This window comes from Euprymna scolopes, chromosome 9 (assembly GCF_053919585.1).
Source record: "Euprymna scolopes isolate OS-2025 chromosome 9, ASM5391958v1, whole genome shotgun sequence".
NCBI lineage: Eukaryota > Metazoa > Mollusca > Cephalopoda > Sepiida > Sepiolidae > Euprymna > Euprymna scolopes.
Window position 1 is genome coordinate 31,761,169 of NC_136490.1, and position 21,795 is coordinate 31,782,963.

General features: G+C 33.9%; 1 protein-coding gene and 1 pseudogene across 2 annotated transcripts in view; one reads left to right on the forward strand and one right to left on the reverse strand.

The window, feature by feature from the left end:
- Positions 1-1,698: 1,698 nt before the first annotated feature.
- Positions 1,699-21,795, reverse strand: part of LOC145284483 (nonsense-mediated mRNA decay factor SMG5-like) — a 1,021,751-nt gene continuing 1,001,654 nt past the window's right edge. For both annotated transcript variants that reach the window (XM_080133345.1, XM_080133343.1), the window contains one exon: positions 1,699-2,538. In XM_080133345.1, the coding sequence (XP_079989471.1) occupies positions 2,485-2,538 (54 nt within the window). In that variant the 3' untranslated portion in view covers positions 1,699-2,484. The remainder of the gene's footprint in view (positions 2,539-21,795) is intronic.
- LOC145285061 (5S ribosomal RNA) lies at positions 15,440-15,558 on the forward strand (annotated as a pseudogene).

Consider the following 21,795-nt stretch of genomic DNA (forward strand, 5'->3'; position numbering starts at 1 on the left):
GAAGATACTCGGGATTTCTGAGAAACTAAGAGGGGAAAAGAAAAGAGAAAGATAACAGAGAGAGAGAGAGAGAGAAAGAAAGGAAGACAGATATAAAAAAAGGGCAAGGAGAGAATGGCTAGGGTTAGGATTAGAGTTGGGCAAATTTGTTTATGTATTGATATAAATATTCAGAGGGGACTGAAGATAAGCGGACTTCTTTTTCTCAGAAGAGTTGAGCGAGATAAAAGGGAGAGAAAGATAGGAGAAACAGAGCAAAGAAGAAAGAAGTAACAAAAAGGAGAGATAGAGAGAAAAAAGAGAGAAATGAGAGAGAAAAAGTGAAGAGAGAAAGAGGAGAAGAAAGAGAAGAAATAAATTATAACGTTATTGAGTGAATAAGTTAAAAGCACATAGAAGGGAGCATTTATACAAAGGGAAGGGGCTCAAATAATGACATACACATGAGTAAACACATAGTTAACTAAATATATGCACACACACATCCATACATAGAAAAAGATATATACATAAAAACGAACAAATACACACACATATATAGAAAAATACCTCCACACATAAATAAACAAGCACTTAAAACATTATTGGAAATTTCTCTACAGCAAGCTGGCGGGTTTAACATAGAAGTAGACATAATATCTAATAACATGCACTAGTCTGGGTACATCTACACAATTATATATATATATGATTGTTGAGCTGGATTAAATCCGACGATATTAAATAAAATGGAGGTGAAAGGACCTGAATACTCAAAGTTTCGCCCGATTTATGCGGGCTTTTTCAAGTCAATGACCATCCCTTTTGAAAAAGCCCGCATAAATCAGGCGAAACGTTGAGTATTCAGGTCCTTTCACCTGATGGGTCGATCCCAATATTTTTTCCGATTCTGATACAATTACCGATTCTGTACTAAATTCCCGATTCTAATACAATTACCAATTCTGGTTCCGATTCTTTATAAATCTCTAAATATTAAACTATAAAATTGGTATTTTGTCCCGATTACTATAAAAACATATGTTATATATGTTTTTCAAATGCCAAACCACACTTGCGAGGGGGGGGGATCTGTAAATTTTAGTTTTACTGAAAGTTTAAAATCAATAAATACTTATTTCATTATTACTACCAGCAATCAAAATTTTTCTTAAATCAAAATCAAATTAGAAAAGATAATCAAAGGAATCGTTTTTGGCATCAATAAATAGACACAAAATTTTCTGATTCCGATACCGAGTCTGATACCCCAGAAAGTTACGATTTTTCAATTCTCGATTTTGATTAATCATCCCAACACTAATATATATGTGTGTGTGTGTATATATATATATATATATATATATATATATATATATATATACACACACACACACACGTGTGCGTGTTCAGTTTCATTTTTCTTTAGTCAAAGTTCTCAGAAACCATGGGAACCCCATACCAAGAAAGCAACCTAGTCATGTACGCGCGTCAGAAATAGAGACGTCATCAAATTTTTCCCAAATGTGCATTCATAATGAACCTTTTGCTAGAAAGAAGCTCACCATAAAACAGCAGTTTCAGAAGCCTACGGTAATACATAACTAGCGGCATTAGCATTATGCAGGTTGAACCGGTTTCCCCTAAAGGAGGAAAAGTCCAGGGAATATTAAATTCACTAGCAGTTTCCAGTTGCATGTTAAGAGAGATGACAAGTTATTTTTTTTTTTGCAGTTCTTGCAGGGAGGTCCAACATACAGCACCTGGTATATTCAAATGGTCACCCATCTGGTACTGACCAGGCTCACTGTTGCTTAACTTTGATGATCTAACAAAAACCGGTGTGTTACGTGATTATGCTGTATCTATAATTATTAAGGTGGACAAAAGAACTAATCCAACGCATCTAGTGTTTAGTTACAATTGTAACAAGACTTGTGGCTTTGGCTAAGATACTTGTAACAGGAACAAAATTGTCCAACTTTGAGCAAAAAATATGCATGAGGCAAACAAAGAATGTTTGAGGTAGATACGCGTGCATACATGCATACATACATGCATACATACATGCCTACATATAAATTTACACACATCCATCCACTTTCATTTTTTCATGCCAAACAAGGCATATTGCCACTTGGATGTAAAGGGCTACTATTTGGAACTGTGTCTAGCAAAAGATTGTGTAGTGTTCAGCAGCGAGATGTCTGTTCACATTACATTTAAACTTAGTACAGTCAGAAAAGTAGGAAACAGGAAGGGAATTCCAAAATCTAGCAGTTTGTGGGAAGAAATTATTTGAGAAAGCTGTCCGGCATCTAGGGACCTCAACAGAGAAGGGGTGGGAGTTTGCTGCTGTTAAGCCTTTATTTGTCATAATTTGACAATATATAAAATAGACACTTCCCCAGTATCTTTAAAAGAATCTTTAAGTACCTTATTCCGTTCGCATCATGATGATGGATGTAAGTTTAAATCGATTTGGATTTCACTTTTTTACTTACCTTAAATAGATGAAACAGCATTCTTTGTTATCAATGAGTAATCAAAACCACTTACCTAAGGAAAAAAGAAGAAAAAGTACATTAGATTCATTCAATGCCACCCGGAATGAACAAGAAAAAATACATGCATGCAAAATAAGCAGACATATTTGAAAGAATTTTATCTCATTAATGACAAAAAACAATGTACAGAACAAATTCTCTTCACTTTTTCGTGAGGAGCACATTTTTAAAACTCTAGGAAATATTCTGAATAAGATGTTTGGCAATTTGCATAAGTGAGTTTATTATAATTTATGTTGCTTTTTGCACAGTTGACTTAAAAGGAGAGGTTCTATATAAACTCTCACAAAAGAACTTTCAACAGAAGGAACTCTCAAATATTGAAGGAAGTTAATTTTGATTAATAAAAAACAAAGAAAAAAAGGAGGGGGGAACCTCACCTCTCCTAAACTGACTTTCTTAAATAAGAAAAACACCTTCCAAAAACCGTTTTTTGAAAATCACACAAGAAACTGACTAAGCATCTTTTGTTGTATTTGGAATCGTAATATATATTTGATTGAATGCAAAAATTGCTTCGTTTGGTTTGTAACTACCTTTATTCAAAAAAGATGACTGTTCTTAAACAAAAGTGTTTTTGCTTTTACTGTACAAGTTAGAAATAACCTTCCAAATAATTTCTAACAAAACATCGTATCAATCTTTCAAATATTTATTCACCACCAGCCTATTTTGCATAATGATTAGAGTATTCTCAAATAAGCTAGGAGATCGAGCTTCAATCCTAAGTTGAGTCATTAAAACTTTAAAAAAAAAAAAAAGCTACTTTAGGCCTTCTTGCTAAACATTTAGCATTATAGTAGAATCGTCACCACCATTGTCTCTCGGTGGTGATGGTACAGTTCATGCTCTCTGTAAGATCCAGATCTACTCCCTCCAAAAATTTCTCCTTGACAGATGCCTTTGTTAGTTTGGTCATGCTTTTTGCCGACACCCAGGTGATTTCATCCGTTACGTCATCGACTCAGTAGCATCACCAGGCTGGAGAAACGTTGCGGTGGCCAACTTAAAAAACTTGACTTAGGACAGTGAAGCAAAATTCTCAACTGATTCCCAGCATTTACCTTTATGGGGTCCATCGGGTTACACCATCAAGGAGTCGATATCTATCATAGTGATACTTTCAGTTGAATTCAAGTTTCGAATTCGTCAGCTTCTTTTGGGACATCCTGTATGTATGTATGTATATACAGGGTGTATATATAAATCTAAACGTAAATTCCATCGATCTTCTTAATTGCGCTGAACCAGAATAAATGTTTTTTTTTTTTAAATAAGTAAATTGTACTGAATTACATTAATATATTGCAAATAACATGGTACAACTCTATCAAATAAAATCTGGCTCATCAAAATTAAAGTTTTATATCTCGGTTTAAATACTATTTAGGTTTACCTTTTAAAATCAAGCTAACATGGCTTTATATGTTAGAGTTACAAATCACCATGTTTGTCACATGCTTAGCTAACTAATAGATAGGTACACCTATTAGATACAGCACTATCTAATGTCTACTCTATCGACATTGTACACAAATATTTTCTGTGTGCGTGTTTGTGTGCAAATATCAGTCGACCTGCCTTTGTACTTGGCTTTCACAGCTTCGATTTACCTGACTGTCTCTAATCTTCGCCTTTATTGTTTCCTATGTCAACAAGCAATGACAATGTCCCATGTCTCCCGTCTCTGCTTGTTCAAGTCATATCTTCACCCGGAAATTCTTTGTTATTCTGATATACTGATAGCCCCGAGGGCAGACAGGATATTTTAGTGCTACTCACGCAAAGTGACGTTCAGAAATGCTGTACAGACACGCATACAAAAGTAATAATATATATAAGGAATATATTCATCTTACTTTTACCAAAAATAATGTACATTTTTATATGGTTCATTTAACATTTATTTTTCTACTAGCCTGGATGCCTGGTGTTGTCCGGGTGTTTGGAGGTGCGTGTTGAGCAAAATAGAAAAAAAAAGTTGTTGTAGGCAGGCTCGAACCCATAACGCGAAGGCGTAAAAGAAAGTGGAGGTATGTGTAAGGGTGTTGGTTGGGGGGGGGGGGAAGGAAAATTGCGAGCGCAAAAAAAAAAAGAAAAGAAAGTAGTAATAGGAAGGCAGGCTCGAAACAGTACCGAGAAGGAGGAAAAGAATGTGAAAAACAAAAAACACGACGGAAATGACATAGGTTTAAATTGAGGCTAGACAATCGAAAAGAGGGGATGACTTTAAGCAAAAAAAATATATATATATAAATATCGTTTATGAAAAATAAGTACACTGTTATAAAGTTCATACTTCTCTTAATAATCGCTGAAAATTTCGTATTGATTGAATAATTACCTGATTTTTGGTAGATTTTTAAAAAGACGGTCCGTCAAAAAGTACTTACCTGCCCCCCACCCCCAGTTTTGGTGGTGCCTAATATATATATATATATATATATATACGCACACACACACACGAATTTTAATGTTATGTAAACCTTAGTTAAGAAAGAATGTACATTTCCATAAGTTTATCAAAAACAGCTTTTATTGGCATACAATTGTTTCTGCCCTCCTCAAACATATACATATTCTTTGTATACAAATCATGCAAAATTATACGAGAGTATAGATTGATTCATAAGTGCCCAAGAATGTCACTCATATGTCTGGAAAAAATAAGGAGCTCTAGTATTGCGCTCTTAAATTATAACCTAAACTTTTGAAAGGTTCTTTTGGACCGTTCTTGTTTTTCTGTCACTTTATAATGGCCATTAACTTTTTTAATGGAGTAGATGTAAATGGAGAAATACATGAAGCCAAGGGGTTAATAATGAGGGAAAGGGTGAGAATGACTGGTCTAAAGACTTCTTCAGATTGACTACCAACTGGAGACTTCTTCAGATTGGCTAGCAACTCTATTCTTCGTCTTCATCTGCCAGCTTTTTATAATACAAAGCTTCTCTGGATTGATGCTGCAATTTTGTTTGGAACAACATTTCTCTTTTCTTAAACTAAAATGACCTACAACTCAGAAAGAATCCCTAATAAATCCTCATGTCTTAAAAGATGAACATTTTCAAAGCCATAAACTATGGTTAAACAACATTACTTTAAGAATCAGTTTTAATAATAATAATAATAATAATAATAATAATAATAATTATAATAATAATAATAATTTATCTACATATCTATAAATGAAAATGTCTGTCTGTCTGTGTACATTTTCCTACCAAATAACTGTCAATTTTTGGTCTACAGACTCTAAATTTGGCATAAGGGGTATTGAGATTTGGGCAAATCTTTTTAATCGGTTTTTGGCCAGAAATTTTACTGTTAAGGGGTCAAAGTTCAATGATTTGACCTTTAAGAACTCTACCAAACTCCTCCGCCAATTTTGGGTTTAAACACTTTAAATTTTAGATATAGATTACTTGGACAGGGATCTAACTTTATAATTCTATTTGAGCCCAAAACAATAAATGTTAAGGGGTCAAAATTAGGGTCAAATTAAAAAAAAATTGACGTCTGCGGTCTCTACTAACTTTTCTCTGTGGTAGTTAAGGAAAGCTATTATATAGAAAGGCATTATCGTACATATTCACACTTTTTAATATATACATAGGCACATAAAGTTATGACCAGTACATAGGGCCCGGGCAAAGGCGGGCGGAACTGTTAGTATATCTATAAAAGTGAAAATGTCTGCTTGTGTGTGTGTATGTGTGTGTGTGTGTGCGCGTGCGCGCGCGTCTGTGTACCTTTCCCTACCAAATAACTCTGTCAATTTTCAGTTTACAGACTCGAAATTTGATATAAGAGGTATTGAGATTTGGGAAAATCTTTTTAATCAGTTTTCGGACAGAAATTTGGCTGTTAAGGGGTCATAGTTCAACGATTTGATCTTTGAAAACTCTATCAAACTTCTCCACTAATTTTGAGTCCAAACACTTGAAATTTTAAATGTAGCTTATTTGAACAGGGATCAAACTTTTTAATTCGATTTGAGCCCCAAAAATAAATATTAAGGGATCAAAATTGAGGTCAAAGTTTTTAAAAAAATTTGACCTCTGCGGTCTCTACAAAATTACTCAGTCAATTTCTGGTCTAAATATTTGAAATTTTACATAAAAGGTATTCAGGCATTAATCGGTTTGGGTTGAAAATTTGAGCTTCAAAGGGGTCAAAATTCAAAAGATTTGACCTTTACGATGTCTAGCAAACTACTCAGCCAATTTTGGGCCTAAACATTTAAAATTTATACATAACGGGTATTCAGACATGTGGCAAGCATTTTAATCAGTTTTGTGGCGAAAATTTGGCTGCCAAAAGGTCAAAGTTGAAAGAGTTGACCTTTGCAAATTCTACCAAATTTCTCCGCCAATTTTGGGTCTAAACACTTCTAATTTTAGATGTAGATAATTTGGACATGGGTAAAACTTTTTTATTTTGATTTGAGACCAAAATAATAAATTTAAGGGGTCAAAATTTGCCTCTGCTGTCTCTACGAAATTACTCAGACAACTTTTGGTTTAAACATTTGAAATCTTATAATAAGTGTATTCACACGTAGGGCAATTTATGAACAGTACATAGGGCCCGAGCAAAGATGGGTTGAGGTGTGAGTAATAAAATAAATAAATAAAATAAAAAATTTTTAATTAAAAATCTATATATAAATAGGATAGCGTGTGTGTTATTTATTTTGTGTGCCATCCTTACTTTTAATTGTTATGGACTTCCATTTCTTGTAATAAATAATTTTACCAAGAATTCTTCACAAGTTTTGGTTTTGCTTTCGATTATAGGTGAGGACACTCAAATCATTTATTATTTTATAAATAATTTTACTAAGAATTCTTCATAAGTTTTAGTTTCAATTCCGTTTATAGCTGAAGGAACTGAAGTTATGAAAGATGAAAGAGACTGTGATGAGGGTCACTGACAGACTCGCACAAGAGGACTTCTATGGAGCCTTCCAGAAGTTGTTGGAATGGTAGAACAAGTGCATTGCAGCCAGAGGAGATTACTATCAATAAAAGTGGCCATACGAAAAAGTGTCTGGAAACTTACTGAAGGCACCTTGTAGCATGAAATGTAGCCAATTTTCTTTGGAAGTCATTTCCTTACTTGAAGCAAGATTTTTTCATAGACCAGATGCCCTCCCTAACACTAATCCAGGGAGGTGATGGAGACCAATGCTTTTATTGAGACATCATTTGTACCTAACAACAATCACCATCATCTGCAGCAGTATCTATTAAGCCTCCCTTTCCTTCATGAATGGGAATAATGTATTTTCTTATTATTTTGTTCTAGTTGTGGATGGACCACCCTACCGGATGCCAAACATTCATCTGCTATCTCATACAATCCAACAGAGAGATCTTTTTAAGATTCTAACAGCCTCTTTAAGTGAAATTATTTGCATCTCTGTTGCACGTGGCTCAATGGGTATATTTGCCAGGTAGTTTTTAAAATTCTTTTTCATGAGTCCGAGTGCTCCTATAATTACTAAAATGATCACAATTTCTTTTCTTTTCTTTTTTTGCCGTACATAAGACCTTAGTATTTCGTTATCTTTTTTTTTTCTTTGTTTAACCCATCATCGTTGGGGACACTAACTTCTACTAAGGTCGCTTCTTTCTCCTTCTTATCCCATATCACTATGTTAGGTTTAATGGCTCTATTTTTTAGGTATATTCTTTCTGGCATATGTTCTCAGCAATTGCTGCTACATTCGATAATGGATAAGCCTGATATAGTGATATGGGGCAAGAGGGAGAAAGTAGCAACCCTAGTTGAAGTAACTATTCCTAATGATGCTGGGCTTAACAGAAGCTGAGAGGAAAAAGATAAACAAAATACCAAGGTCTTATGTACGACATGAAAAGAAACTAAAATCTTAGGAAGACCTCCATCATTCCAGTAATTATAGGAGCAACCGGACTTATGAAAAAGAGTTTCTAAAAACTACCTGTCGGATATACCCGGTGAACCAAGTGCTAGTGAAATACAAACTACTGCACTGAAAGGAACGGTTGAAATTTTCAAATAGTCTCTTGGTTGGAGTGACTGAAATAGTGGGTGAATGTCTTGCACCCGGTAGGATGACCCATCCCCATAAAATAAAACGATTAGAAAAATAAATAAATGGGTGTACTCTATATATGTATAAAGTAAATTTGTGTATAGATGTAAGGCATATGATATAAATACGTAGCAAATGAAAGTGTGTACATTTTTGCCCTTATCTCGTGTGTGTGTGTGTGTGTGTGTGTGTGTGTGTGTGTGTGTGTGTGTGTGTGTGTGTGTGTGTGTGCGCGCGGAGGAAATGAGCCGGTAAATCAGAGTGCAGTTCATAAACTGGTCGGATGTGTGTCATGGATGCATCACGAAAGGCAGAATAGAACCTTTATCTTTTTTGTTTTGTTTTGTTTGTTCACATATAAGCCGTGTTGAATGTATGTTCTGTTGTTCAACCCTGATTGACTGAGAGATACACCAAATCTGGCTTACAGTTTCAATTGGTTAACCTGGCTAAGCGCGAAAGGAAAAAAAAATAGAGGGGAGGAACAAGAAGAGAGATTCAGATCCAATGGACAACGAAAGGACACACACACACACACACACACACACACACACACACACACACACAGTACACAAAACCCGACAAAGCAGACCATATTTACTTTGCCAGGACACAGCAAATAGCAATCCGTTTCACGTAGCCACCCGTTCGACCGGAGATAGCTTGTTCAACCTCGTAGTTATTTGTTCAGTCATCAGTCTTAACCGTATGCTGTATGACTTGATCAAACAAACTCTGTCGTGTCCCCGGCGACGTTGACTCAAGGTCTCTGCTGATGATGCTCCGTCTTTCGGTACTTTGATATGACAGGGACGCATGAGAAAATTAATGTTTTCCTTTTGGTCTCGGAGAACACGTGCACCGTAATACATGATGTGTGCCTTTAGCATTTAATCATAATCAGTTACTATTTGTCAATTAAATTACTTAAAAATTATGGTGCGTACTTAGAATTTTTCACGTAATTAAAAAAATAATAATAATACAGAAAAATATTTATGATGTACGTAATCGTCACATAAAGAAAATGCCCTATTCCAAAAAGCATATACATTGATCAAGTATCTTCTATATACATAGAAACTCATTTTTTATAGCCATTTTAAGTAAATCGTATTCAATACAAGGTTGAATTGAACTGTTCCCCCTTTATTTATAAACAATGGCTGCCAAAAATTATTAATCGCTAAAAATCGTAAAATTTGATTTTTTTTTTAATTTAAAAAAGTCAAACAAAAACTACTTGATCAATTTACACGATTTTTGGAATGTGACATCTTTATTCCGTGACCGGTACGTACATCATAAAAATTTGTCTGTATTTTTAGCCTTTTTTTTTATAAATTTCAAAATAAGAACCAAAATTACTGCTGAATCTTGAAGGATAGCAACTATAAAAATGGCGGTCATTTCATTAATATATATCGTCTGTATTTAATTAAATATATAAAAATAATGAGTTAGTAGATGGAGAACAGTTGAGGTAATAAGGTCAGTTCGCAAGGGAAGTGGGGGATAAATATTGATTTGATAGAAAATGGAGTACTTATCCAGTTTATAACCAAATTTCTGGCAAGTTCATATCAGTATCCTCTGCCAGGTTAAGTAAATATTTCATCCAATAGTTTCTTTAAAATGCTGTTAATTCATTTTGTAGCATAATTTCTTAATTTATCTAATTCCATCTTAAAATGTTATATGCTATTACAGTTCATAATATTGTTCCAAATATATATTACTCTACTAGAAAAGATAAACTAATTGGTTCATAGATCTACTTTTTGAAATATGCCTTGACTGTATCTAAAACATGCACAACAAATAGCATTCCAGATTGAAGAGCAATATTATTTAAATATTCTGTTATGTTATTTTTTATGAAAACCGCTCTAAGCAAGATGTGGAGCCATTGACCTAAAGAACTAACAAGAATGAAAGACGATTATCACAAAGACAAAAGACGCCTAATGATCTTACCATTGAGGAACACAGTCAGCAGAAAAAGAGTTCTTGGAAAGGAGCTACTGGAATAGGAAGCAGCATTACAATAAGGTACCAAAACAACGAATTAATGGAGACTACTAGACCAGCAAATCAAACGAGCTGGAACAAAAGAAGCAGGGGCTAGATCAGATAATTCTGAAGAATACATGTTTTAATAGTACTAGCAGTTCAGCCCTGCTTTGCTCGGGCCCTAGGTTCATAACTTTATGTGTATATGTATATATATATTAAAAAGTTTTGACTCATGTCTAGGCAACCTACATCTAAAATTTCAAGTGTTTAGACCTAATTGGTAGAGTCTTCAAAAAGTCAACTCATTCAACTTTGACCTCTTGGCAACCAAATTTTCGCTCAAACACTGATTGAAAAGCTTGCTGCATGTCTGAATACCCTTTATGTAAAATTTCAAATGTTTAGACCCAAAATTGGCTAAATAGTTTGCTAGAAGCCACAAAGGTCAAATCTTTTGAACTTTGACCCCTTGGCAACCATATTTTCGGCCAAAAACCGATTAAAAAGCTTGCCCTATGTCTGAATACACTTTATGTAAAATTTCAAATGTTTAGACCAAAAATTGTCCGAGTAATTTGGTAGAGACTGCAGAGGTCATTTTTTTTAAATTTGACCCCAATTTTGACCCCTTAAAATTTATTGTTTTGAGCTCAAATCAAATTAAAAAGTTGGATCCGTCCGGGTATAACGAGACCGATACTGCACCAACCACACCGGCTGTCCTTAACCTCGTCGGATTCCATCCGATATGACAGGTGTTCTTTCGATCGTACATTGTCCCGTCACAAGTTGTCCTGTTGATCGTCTTCACCCACTGTGTTCTCATGGTGGGGCGCTTTGCCTTTCGATCGAATGGTCTCCTACCCTGTGTGGGTAGTCTCCAGGCACATCAATCACTCCGCTGGTCCTTGCGGCTTGCTGCAAAATGAAGAGTCCTCACCACAAACAAATAGAACTCCGGTTTATAACAATAACAAACTATTTATTAATTTTATTACTTCATAACAGCTAATGTCTAAATTGAAGTGACTGACTATAGCAGTGAAACGATGTAAGACCAGACCAGTAAAGTCACAGATTTCCCATTAACACAGGCTAGTTAACATCATAACATCAGGCCCTGAGGGCTCCCAAATCGGGAGCGCTTGACCAGCCCAGCCATTCACTTTGCTGGCTACGACTCTACTCTTTTTAGAATTCCTTTTTCTAAAAATCCAACCTCCTTTTCTCCACCTCTCCTTCAGAGAGTGGTTACAAAAACCCTTTCTTTCTTCCTTTTAGAGCTTACCCTTCGTCTTGTCCACTCAACACCTCCTTCTCTCTGTTCATCTAATTTCTACTCCTCCTCTTCGAACTAATCTCTACCAAATTTTAACCCTCATTTGCACTGAGGTTTTTACTTATTAGTCATTCCAGGTCGAACAATGCTTGGCGGTGACCCTTACCCTTGACCCACATTCTAAGTTGTCAGCCTTAATCAGCTAAGGATCTCTTCATACCTCTCAACAGAGGTTTTAAAAACAACCTTTCATGTAAACAGATATATAATGACAATGAGATAAAAACAATTATTATTTGTTTTTTCTCTTTCTGACAAATCCCATAGACATTTCTGTTTTGTCCCAATCAGACATTACCACCCCCTCTTCTGCCCTTTCTTCCTCTATCCCGTCCAGTCAAACACCCCCTCTCACCGCAATATGCACCTCGCTGCATGCATTCAGACACCAATTCGAGTAACCTACATCTAAAATTTCAAGTGTTTAGACCCAAAATTGGAGGAGGAGTTTGGTAGAGTTTTCAAAGGTTAAATCGTTGAATTTTAACCCCTTGACAGCCAAATTTCTGTCTGAAAATCGATTAAAAAGCTTTTCACAAATCTCAGTAACTGTTATGTCAAATCTCGAGTCTGTAGACTAAACATTGACAGAGTAGTTTGGTAGGGAAATGTACACACAGACACACACAGATAATTTCACTTTTATAGATATACTAGCATGGGTGCCCAGCGTTGCCCGGGTGTTTGGAGGTGTATGCTGAGCAAAAAAAAAGGTCAATTTTTTAAATTTGACCCCTATTATGAACCCCTTAAATTTATTGTTTTGTGCTCAAATCAGGTTATTAAGTTAGATCTATGTCAAAGGAACCTATATCTAAAATTTCAAGTGTTTAGACCCCAAATTGTCGGAGGAGTTTAGTAGAGTTCTTAAAGGTCAAATCGTTGAACTTTGACTCCTTAACAGCCAAATTTCTGACCGAAAACCGATCACATAGATTTTCCCAAATACCCTGTATATCAAATTTCTAGTCTGTAGACTAAAAATTGACAGAGTTATTGCATAGGGAGATGTACACAGACACGTTCACTTTTATAGATATATAGATAGATTTATGTTAACTGAAAATTTCAATTAAAATATTTCTTATTTTTTCTCTTTAGTAAAGTAGTTAATCCTAATTTTTCACATCTCTGCTGTTGATCTTCATAAAATTCTATATATCTGTTTATGCAAATTTAGAGCCTTATCATCACCGACTAATGACAGAAAAAATATAGACACATTTAACAGCAAATAAAAAAAATGAATCAATATTTGCATAGACTAAGCATAAACACACACACACGAAAAAAGAAAGCTGTATAGATTAAAAAGAGAATAAATGGACCAATCAGAAAACATTTTAGTTGTTACTTGACAAAATTTGGACCAATCATTCCTGGAGAAACGCCACTTGTTTCCGCGCCATTTTAAGACAACTTTAGCATCAATCACTCAATTGACAAGAGATCAGCAACATTTCTCACTGAAATCTGCATTATATATTTCAATTTGCATACTTATTAATATTTATGTGAAGGTGTTATTTTACTTTTTTTTTTATCCGTATATTTTTTTGTTTGTTTTTTCATGGGGGGGGGGTAAAAAAAAAACAATGGGGAAATTTGGAATCCATAATTGAATATCTGTCGGACAAATCTGCAAGAATGTTTTTGCCAATTCCTGAATGCTATTATGAGAACATCAACATTTTGTTCAAACACTGCCATGTTGGGTAAATATTGGTTGGCGCCACTGGGGAAAGATGGAATGCGTAGAAGAGGAGGAAATAATTGCATGAAAGTGAGAAACTGCGTAAAAGAAACGAACGTGCGCGATTGTTTGATATCAGACCACGATGATAGAAGGCAGATGGAAAAGTAATCGAAGAACAGGCGCTGTTGTATAGTGGAGTAACATGTTGTAGCGTTTATCTTTCTGGCCTTATTTTTCTTCTGTGTCTCTGGTGTTCTTTGAAGATATTGGCTTCCTGATTTAAATGCATGAAAAGACGAATGTTATTGCTTTTTTTTTTCTTTTTTTTTGCAAAATTAAATCATGTCCTGAAACGCCAAAAAATAAAAACAATATCTTTTTTTTTTTTCACAAAATAACCAAACTAAATATCGAGGATAAATATCTGAAAATATAAACAACGTTAACGACTCTTTCCCCCCCCCCTCAAAATTATTAGCTTCGGCATTAAATAACCTGAAAAGAGTTGATATGCCATCAAATAAAAGAACCAATCTCTTTTGTCTGTGGAACATTAGTTTTTCATAGATTTCCTCACTGACTTAGAAGGTCATAACTTTTAAAGGCCCGAAGGCCACTCAAGGATAAGGATTAAATGTTAGATAAATTGTGAGACAAGCTCAAACACTGTGGAACTTTAGTAGGGCTAGATTATCTAAATCGATGACTCATTAGGATTACTCACTGGATATATATATATATATATATATATATATATATTTGATCTCACTAATACATATTAAGTTCAAGATAATAATCGATAGAGAACTGTCTCGATAATAATAAATACGTAATCTGCATGAATTAAATATCATATTTAAGTGTATCTTACGACTGGGCAATGCTGTGCGATCTACTAGCATATATATATATATATATATATATATATATATATATATATATATATATATATATATATAAATGACTACATGCTGCACAACGTCTACAGCACCATTAAGATCAAGTTCTCTCAAACTGCAATGATCTTGTGTGTTTTTGATGAAGGTGCGATTCTGTCCAACATATTTGAAAAATAACTTAGACTTAAAAGAATATGAGAAATTATTTAGAATTAAAGATTCTTAACTTTGCACATTTTCCAGGTAACTCATTCTAGACAAGTACGAAGAAGTCAAAGAAAACTGATAGTGTTCAAGAAAAATCATTTTTGATAATAAAAAAAAAAATGTAAAAAAAACAGCTGAGAGTAAGAAATATATATAATAAAAAAAATGATCAGGTATTTTAGAAGGAATCAAAAACAAAAGAATTTAGTAAAACAACAAACGCGAGTAAATTAGAAGAGAATCGGAAGAACAAACAGCTCGCGAGGAAAGTTTCTTTTCCGTCTTTTGTTTGTTGTAGAAAAATTCATAAATAAAACGTCGTTGTCGCATTTGAATAAATATATATGCGGAGCGTAAAAAGTGAACGTTCGTAATGAATATTGCAACATCGATTTTTAAAAAAAGACAAGAAAACAAAATAGTGTTTGAAATAAAATACAAAGCAAATAATATGGCGGGAAGAATTATTCTTAACAATATGGAAAAGAAAAGGCTAGAAGTGATCACAGCAATGCACACAAAAATTCATAAGCAATTTTACTTTTGCACACATGTATAAAGGAAAAATTATATATATATATATATATATATATATATATATATATATATATATATATATATATATTTCTGTAGAAATATATATTTCCTTATGATATATATGGCATAATCACATTGACACACCGGTTCCCGTCAGATCACCAAAGTTAAGTAACGTTGAGCCTGGTCATTACTAAAATGGGTGACCAATTTGGGAAGTCCGGGTGCTGTATGTAGGAGGACGTCGACGCCTCCCTGCAAAAAATTGCAAAAACCTAACGTCGTCATCTCCCCTAACGGGGATATACATGCGACTGGAGACAGCTTGTGAATTTCATACTCCCATGAAACTTCCTCCTTCTGAGGAAGCCGGTTAAACCCTGAATAGGGTTGGTGCTGACTGCACACGGTTTATGATATATACTAATCCTTATTTAAGAAGCTCAATGTAATTACAGAGTAATATAGTGAATAAATGACAAAAGACTATATTTCAAAGTTCATGATGTTAACCATCTTATAATTTATTCTTTTAATTCAGTTGACATTTACAATTCTTGACAGTATCTGTTTCGTAGCGCAAAATCAATCACTTAATTATTATATCAATTAGTGAATCTATTTTGCCCTTAACTCATCAGAAGAAATGGAAACATATTATAAGGTATTTACAGCTTCTCTTCCAATTTTCGGATTTTAAACATATCAAAATGAACTTTATTTCCTTTTGACGTCTTGTTGTTGCTATTTCTTCTGATGAGTTAAGGGCAAAATAGATTCACTAATTGATATAATGATCAAATGATTGATTTTTGTGCTACGAAACAGATACTGTCAAAAATAGTTAATGACAACTGAAGTAAAGGAATAAATTATAAGATGGTCAACATCATAAACTTTGGAATATAGTCTTTTATCATTTATTCACTATTATATATATATATATATATATATATTATGATTCTTTGGTGGTACAAAATTTAAATATTGCAATCATGGAGGGAAGATTTTTATTATTCACGATTAAAAGTAAAATGTGTAAAACATGTTAAAAAGGTGGGGAGAGGAAAGAAAAATAAAGGGGGAGAGTCAACTGACTGGTTTCGCCCTCGCTTAATCAAAGCTCTATCGAGAGATTTAAAAAGGAAAAATCAAAAATATGTACATTATTAAAATAAAGTTACGTTGCGTAATGGATGAAAAAAGGTGGGGGAGCGATTGAAATAAAGCAACGTTATAATATTTTTGAAGATCCTGCAGCTTAATCACGCTCAAACCTAAGAAACATTTCTTCTGTTTACAGAAAGACTGCCTCGTCAACTGAACGTGAATCGTCTCCAAGATCTTTAGATGAAATGTGGAGTGAGCACGACTCACAATTAAAAATGAGCTCATGCTGAAGTTTGCTGCACATGACCGGTTTTTAATGAGATGGTCAGTTATTGAAGACCCGTATCTATTGGCAAGTACGTCAGTTGTTTGGTATGTCCCATTTTTGATTTTGCTAGATACGTGCTGTTGGATTCTCCCATGCAATCTCAACGTTGTCCGACCCACATAGTTGGCACCGCAACTACACTTAAAATTGTAAATTACATTATTATTAAGATGGGGGGGGTAGAATATCTTTTCAAGAGGATGGCATTAAATTTTTCGTAGAGAACATAACACGTACATTTGAAGCAAAATAACATTTTAGAACCGTTGAATTGGACAACCTCTACTATATACAATAACGTTTGAAGAATATTATTAAACAAAATGAAACGAACAAAAAATAAATTGCGAATAAAACTGAAATCAAAAAATGTATTCAGCAAAAAGAAAATTAATTTTGAAGACAAAATAACTGATCATAAATGAATTAATATGCGAAACTCGTCAGTGGATGACTATCAAAGTTTGAATAGATAAATTCGATAGTTGATGGTTGTCAAATTTTTAAGAGACAAGAATTGACGAATGAAGATTGTCAAATTTTTAATAGACAAAAATTAACAGATGAAGAATGTCAACATCTATAATATACATCTCATCTGTCTGCTTAAATGTATGTATGTATGTATGCATGTATGTTTGTATGTATGTATGTATGTATGTCTGCTTAAAACTTTCGACAGAAGCGACGGATTTTCACGAGATTGGTATCATTTTAAAACTCGACCCTTCGGATGACAAATATCGAAAAATTGGCTAAAAACCTTAATTCCTTTACCCTCAACTGGGCACTTTTCTAGAAGGAGGGGGTCGCTTTTTTCGCCGATATTTTTTAATGCCATCCCCTCTTTTCGATTGTTTTGCCTTAATTTAAACCTTCACCACTTCCGGTTTGACGATGAATACAACGGCAAAGATGTCAGGGTTTGTTTTTCACGTTCTTTTCCTCCTTCACAGTGTGGGTTCGAGCCTGCCTGCCGACTACCATTTTTTTTTTTTTTTTGCTCAATACACACCCCCAAGCACCTGGGCAACGCCGGGCACCCAGGTTAGTGTTAAATAATATCAATAGCATTCATCCTAGGTGGGTTGAACCGTCTTCCCCTGTAGGAAGAAGTTTCATTGGATATCAATTTCTTAAGAGGCAAGAATTGACGGATGAAGACTATCAAAGCTTTAACATCTTAAACTCATTCGTAATAGTGAAGCTTGAGAATAACTTATTCTCATCTTGCTTGTTATTGTTTTCCAGCGTTGCAGCCGATATAACTTCCGCTTGTCATCAGCTGCATTTCTGTTAAACTTGAGAATCCACATAGAACTTAAATTCTTACTGGATGGATAGATGGGTGTGTTTCTCAACCCTCTGAGGTTGTGGTGGAGCTGCATTATTTCATGTAGTTTGTCTCGGTCAAGAATAGCCTCACGGCACCTATCCCTCTCCAGGCTTCAGACCATATACAGCACCTGGTATTATCAAATGGTTACCCATTTTATTACTGACTAGGTTTAACGTCGCTTAACTTTGGTGATTTAATGGAACCAGTGTGCCAACGTAATTATTCCACATCCTTACTAATCCTTAGTATAGGAGATTAAATATAATAAATCTTCACTTCCAGGTGGTGGCTGACGGAACGAGAACAATCTGCCTCCATCAGCTAAATAAGGAGTTTTGGTTTGATGTTCCGTGTAGGTTTCTGAGTTCAACCGTTAAATATATGCATTCAAAGAAGGCTGAAATGTTGGAACAAAAAAATAATAATAAAAAAAAAAAAACATGAAGAGAATAATCTCTAGTGCTTGTGCAGAATAATAAAATATCGAACGAATCCATTTAAGGTAGAAACACTGTTCCCTAAATATGTGTCATGTCGAAATTAATATAAATGTAAAAACATTATCCAGTAGAAGATGTACTAGATCTATTTTTCACAAAAATCCACAGACACTAGCAGTCAGAAATTTTTTTCTATTTTTTCAATAGTGGATTTCAAGGGAAGCAAGGAAGATAACTCAGTTTGTCACACTGAATTGGTCGCACAACTCTTCCACATTAAAACATACAATAAACTCGATTATTCAATAAATTCTATTTTTACCTGTAATTATTTTTCTACTAGATCATTTTTTGGAATTTACACAGATTTTCCCATGACACGTAAGAACGTAACAATATTTTTTACCGGAAATGCTTTTGTTCAGAATTATAATACACTGCACAAGCATCTCGTATTCTAAATAACCAAAAAATTATATTGTCTAAAATTTCAAATGTTATTTATACATACAGAGAACAGTTTGTGTAAACCATCAGTTCTCTTATTGTTTTAGATGTTCTGTAAAATATGCAAGAGACATTCAAGAATATTTGAAGAAGAGAATGACGTTAGCATTCACAACTGAAAGCATCAGTTTTCTTATTTTAAGTAGAGGCCGACGTAAAAACGAGTAGATTGTATATTTGAACAAGGCAAATCGTGTACTGAAGTGTTATTAGATATTTCAAAATGTAAATAAAAGCGAGAAATTATTCAACGAACATACATTTCATAAAACAAACCGAAAATTGCTCAAATAACAGCTCCTGAAAGGGTTACATGAAACGACCAGTGTAAGCATTTCTTTTGTATTATTATTGATCCACCGACTTAGTAGGATTTAGGCCTTAGAATTCATCCTCGTCCGTTCGTTCCCAAAATTCTCAATAACTACTCAATACATTTTTCTGGAATGTTGCATGAAGTTACAACTACCCAAGGAAGGAAATGTAACATTCTTGAATTTTTGTTAAAAATTCTGATTGCGTCATAAAGGGTGGTCAAAAGGGGTGAAAATGGTAAAAAATAGCACTTTTTGCGACAAAGAATCTTTTCTGACTATTAGATTTTGCTGAAAATTACCCCAAAACAAGCTCACATACATATACATCTGGAAATATAATATTTGACTCTGGGAAAATTCTGGTTGCATATCCAGGGGGTTAAAAGGGGTCAAAATGGCCAAAAATGACACTTTCCTGGACATAGAATCTTTTCTGACCATAAATTTTGTTGAAAATTACCCCAAAACAAGACTACATGGATATACATCTGGAGACATAATATTTGACCCTGGGAAAATTCTGGGGCTTGGGCCCAAGGATGTTTTAGGGGTGAAAACACACACCCTTTGAGGTTAATTTTTATTTTTCTCCTAAAATTCAAGGCATCAGTCCGGTACCATATAGTTTTTGGCTTGTTTGTGTTGGGAGGATTAATTGGAATCAGGAATCGAAAAAAAATCATAACTTTTTGGGATATCGGAATCAGTATTGGAATCAGAAAATATTATGCCAATTTCCCGATGCCAAAAACACTTCTTTTAATTGTCGTTTTTATTTGATTTAGTCAAAAAAAAAAAAAAAAAAACACTATTGGTAGTAATAATAAAATAACAAATAATATTGGTTTTCAACTTTCAGTAAAAATAAAAATTTATCGATCATTCCATCCACAGATGTGTTTTTACATTTGAGAAAATATTTGCACAGTTAACATGTGTTTTCTTTTTTTTTTTTTTTTTTTTTTTTTCAGTAATCGACAAAAAATAGCTTCTTTAAAGTTAGATATTTAGAGATTTATAGAGAATCGGAATCGGTAATTGTATTGGAATCAGGAAAAATATTGTAATCGTCCTATCACTAATTATTATGCATGGTTTTCCATTATAATCAAAGTTTAAACATTTTTTTTAATGGCATAGGTGGGGGATCTCCATTAAGGTTTTGTTTAATTGTCTTGTCTTATGGCATATCAACCCTTTTCAGGTTATTTAATGCAGAATCTGGTCACTTTGGTAAATGTTTTTATGCCTTAAGTTCTTTAATGATAACAATGATGCTTCTGTTAAGTCTTGAAAGACAAAAGATATCCCCTGAAAGGGTAACTGCATGTGTAATTGTGTGCATTCCCCACCCACACCTCTCCTAAATCGGCACTGCTTGAGTCCAGTGGCAAGGAGAATTGCTTGACGACTGGAAACAATGTCGAAATAAGCAGAGAGCACATACAACACCTGGAATTCCCAAATGGTCACCCATTTTTGTACTGGCCAAGCTCAATATTACTTAACATTGGTGACCTAACGAGAATAACTATATCAACATTATTATGCCGCATGTATAAACTCTTCATATCTTCAAATATTTATTCATGGTGTTTGGTTTGGTTGTTTTGTATAGGAAAATTGTTGTTTTTTGTTTTTTGCTTTGCAGAACATAATTCAGTTTTCCTGTGAGAAAGAAAAAAAACAATAATATCAATTTTTGGTTCCTTTTACTCAGGAAGCCGGTATCTTTGGACAGCCTGACCAGATAAGCACCGGTCTCCAACAGGGATCTATCAAAAAATTTGAAGAGGTTGAACCCAAAACTATTTTACATCAAACCAAAACATACTACTATTTTGAAAGATATGTGAGAACAGAATGGTTTAAATAACTGACTATGATAAGTGTTAATTTTATCAAATTGAGCTGCTACTAGGTTGTGAAAGAATCAAAATTTGCAAATTATATATATATATATATATATATATATATATATATATATATATATATATCAGTTTATATTTTCCTTTGGAGACTTAATTCAATTAACTTCAAATTATATTCAGCAACCTCTGATCTATAACGAATTAATCAAATATATAACCCGTAAACTCATCTTCAATCAAATATCTGCTAAAATATACAAAACTTTAAATATGTAAAATTAACTTTATTAATTTAAAATAATCTATTTAAACTTAAATAGCTTGGAAATCTACTTTGTGTTTCTGAACTTTTTAGATGAGGATTGATAATTCGTATTATTTGGATTATTTGGACTACTGTTTTCATCTTGAGTGTTATTCACACAACTTTCGATCGATGTAACCTGCGACTTTCTTCAGGTGTATCTTGTCAAATTCAGGAATCGTTCTGTTGAACTTGGAAATCTGCACAGAATTTCTAACAGAACCCTTTATTTTATCCACGGAAGTAACATGCTCTCG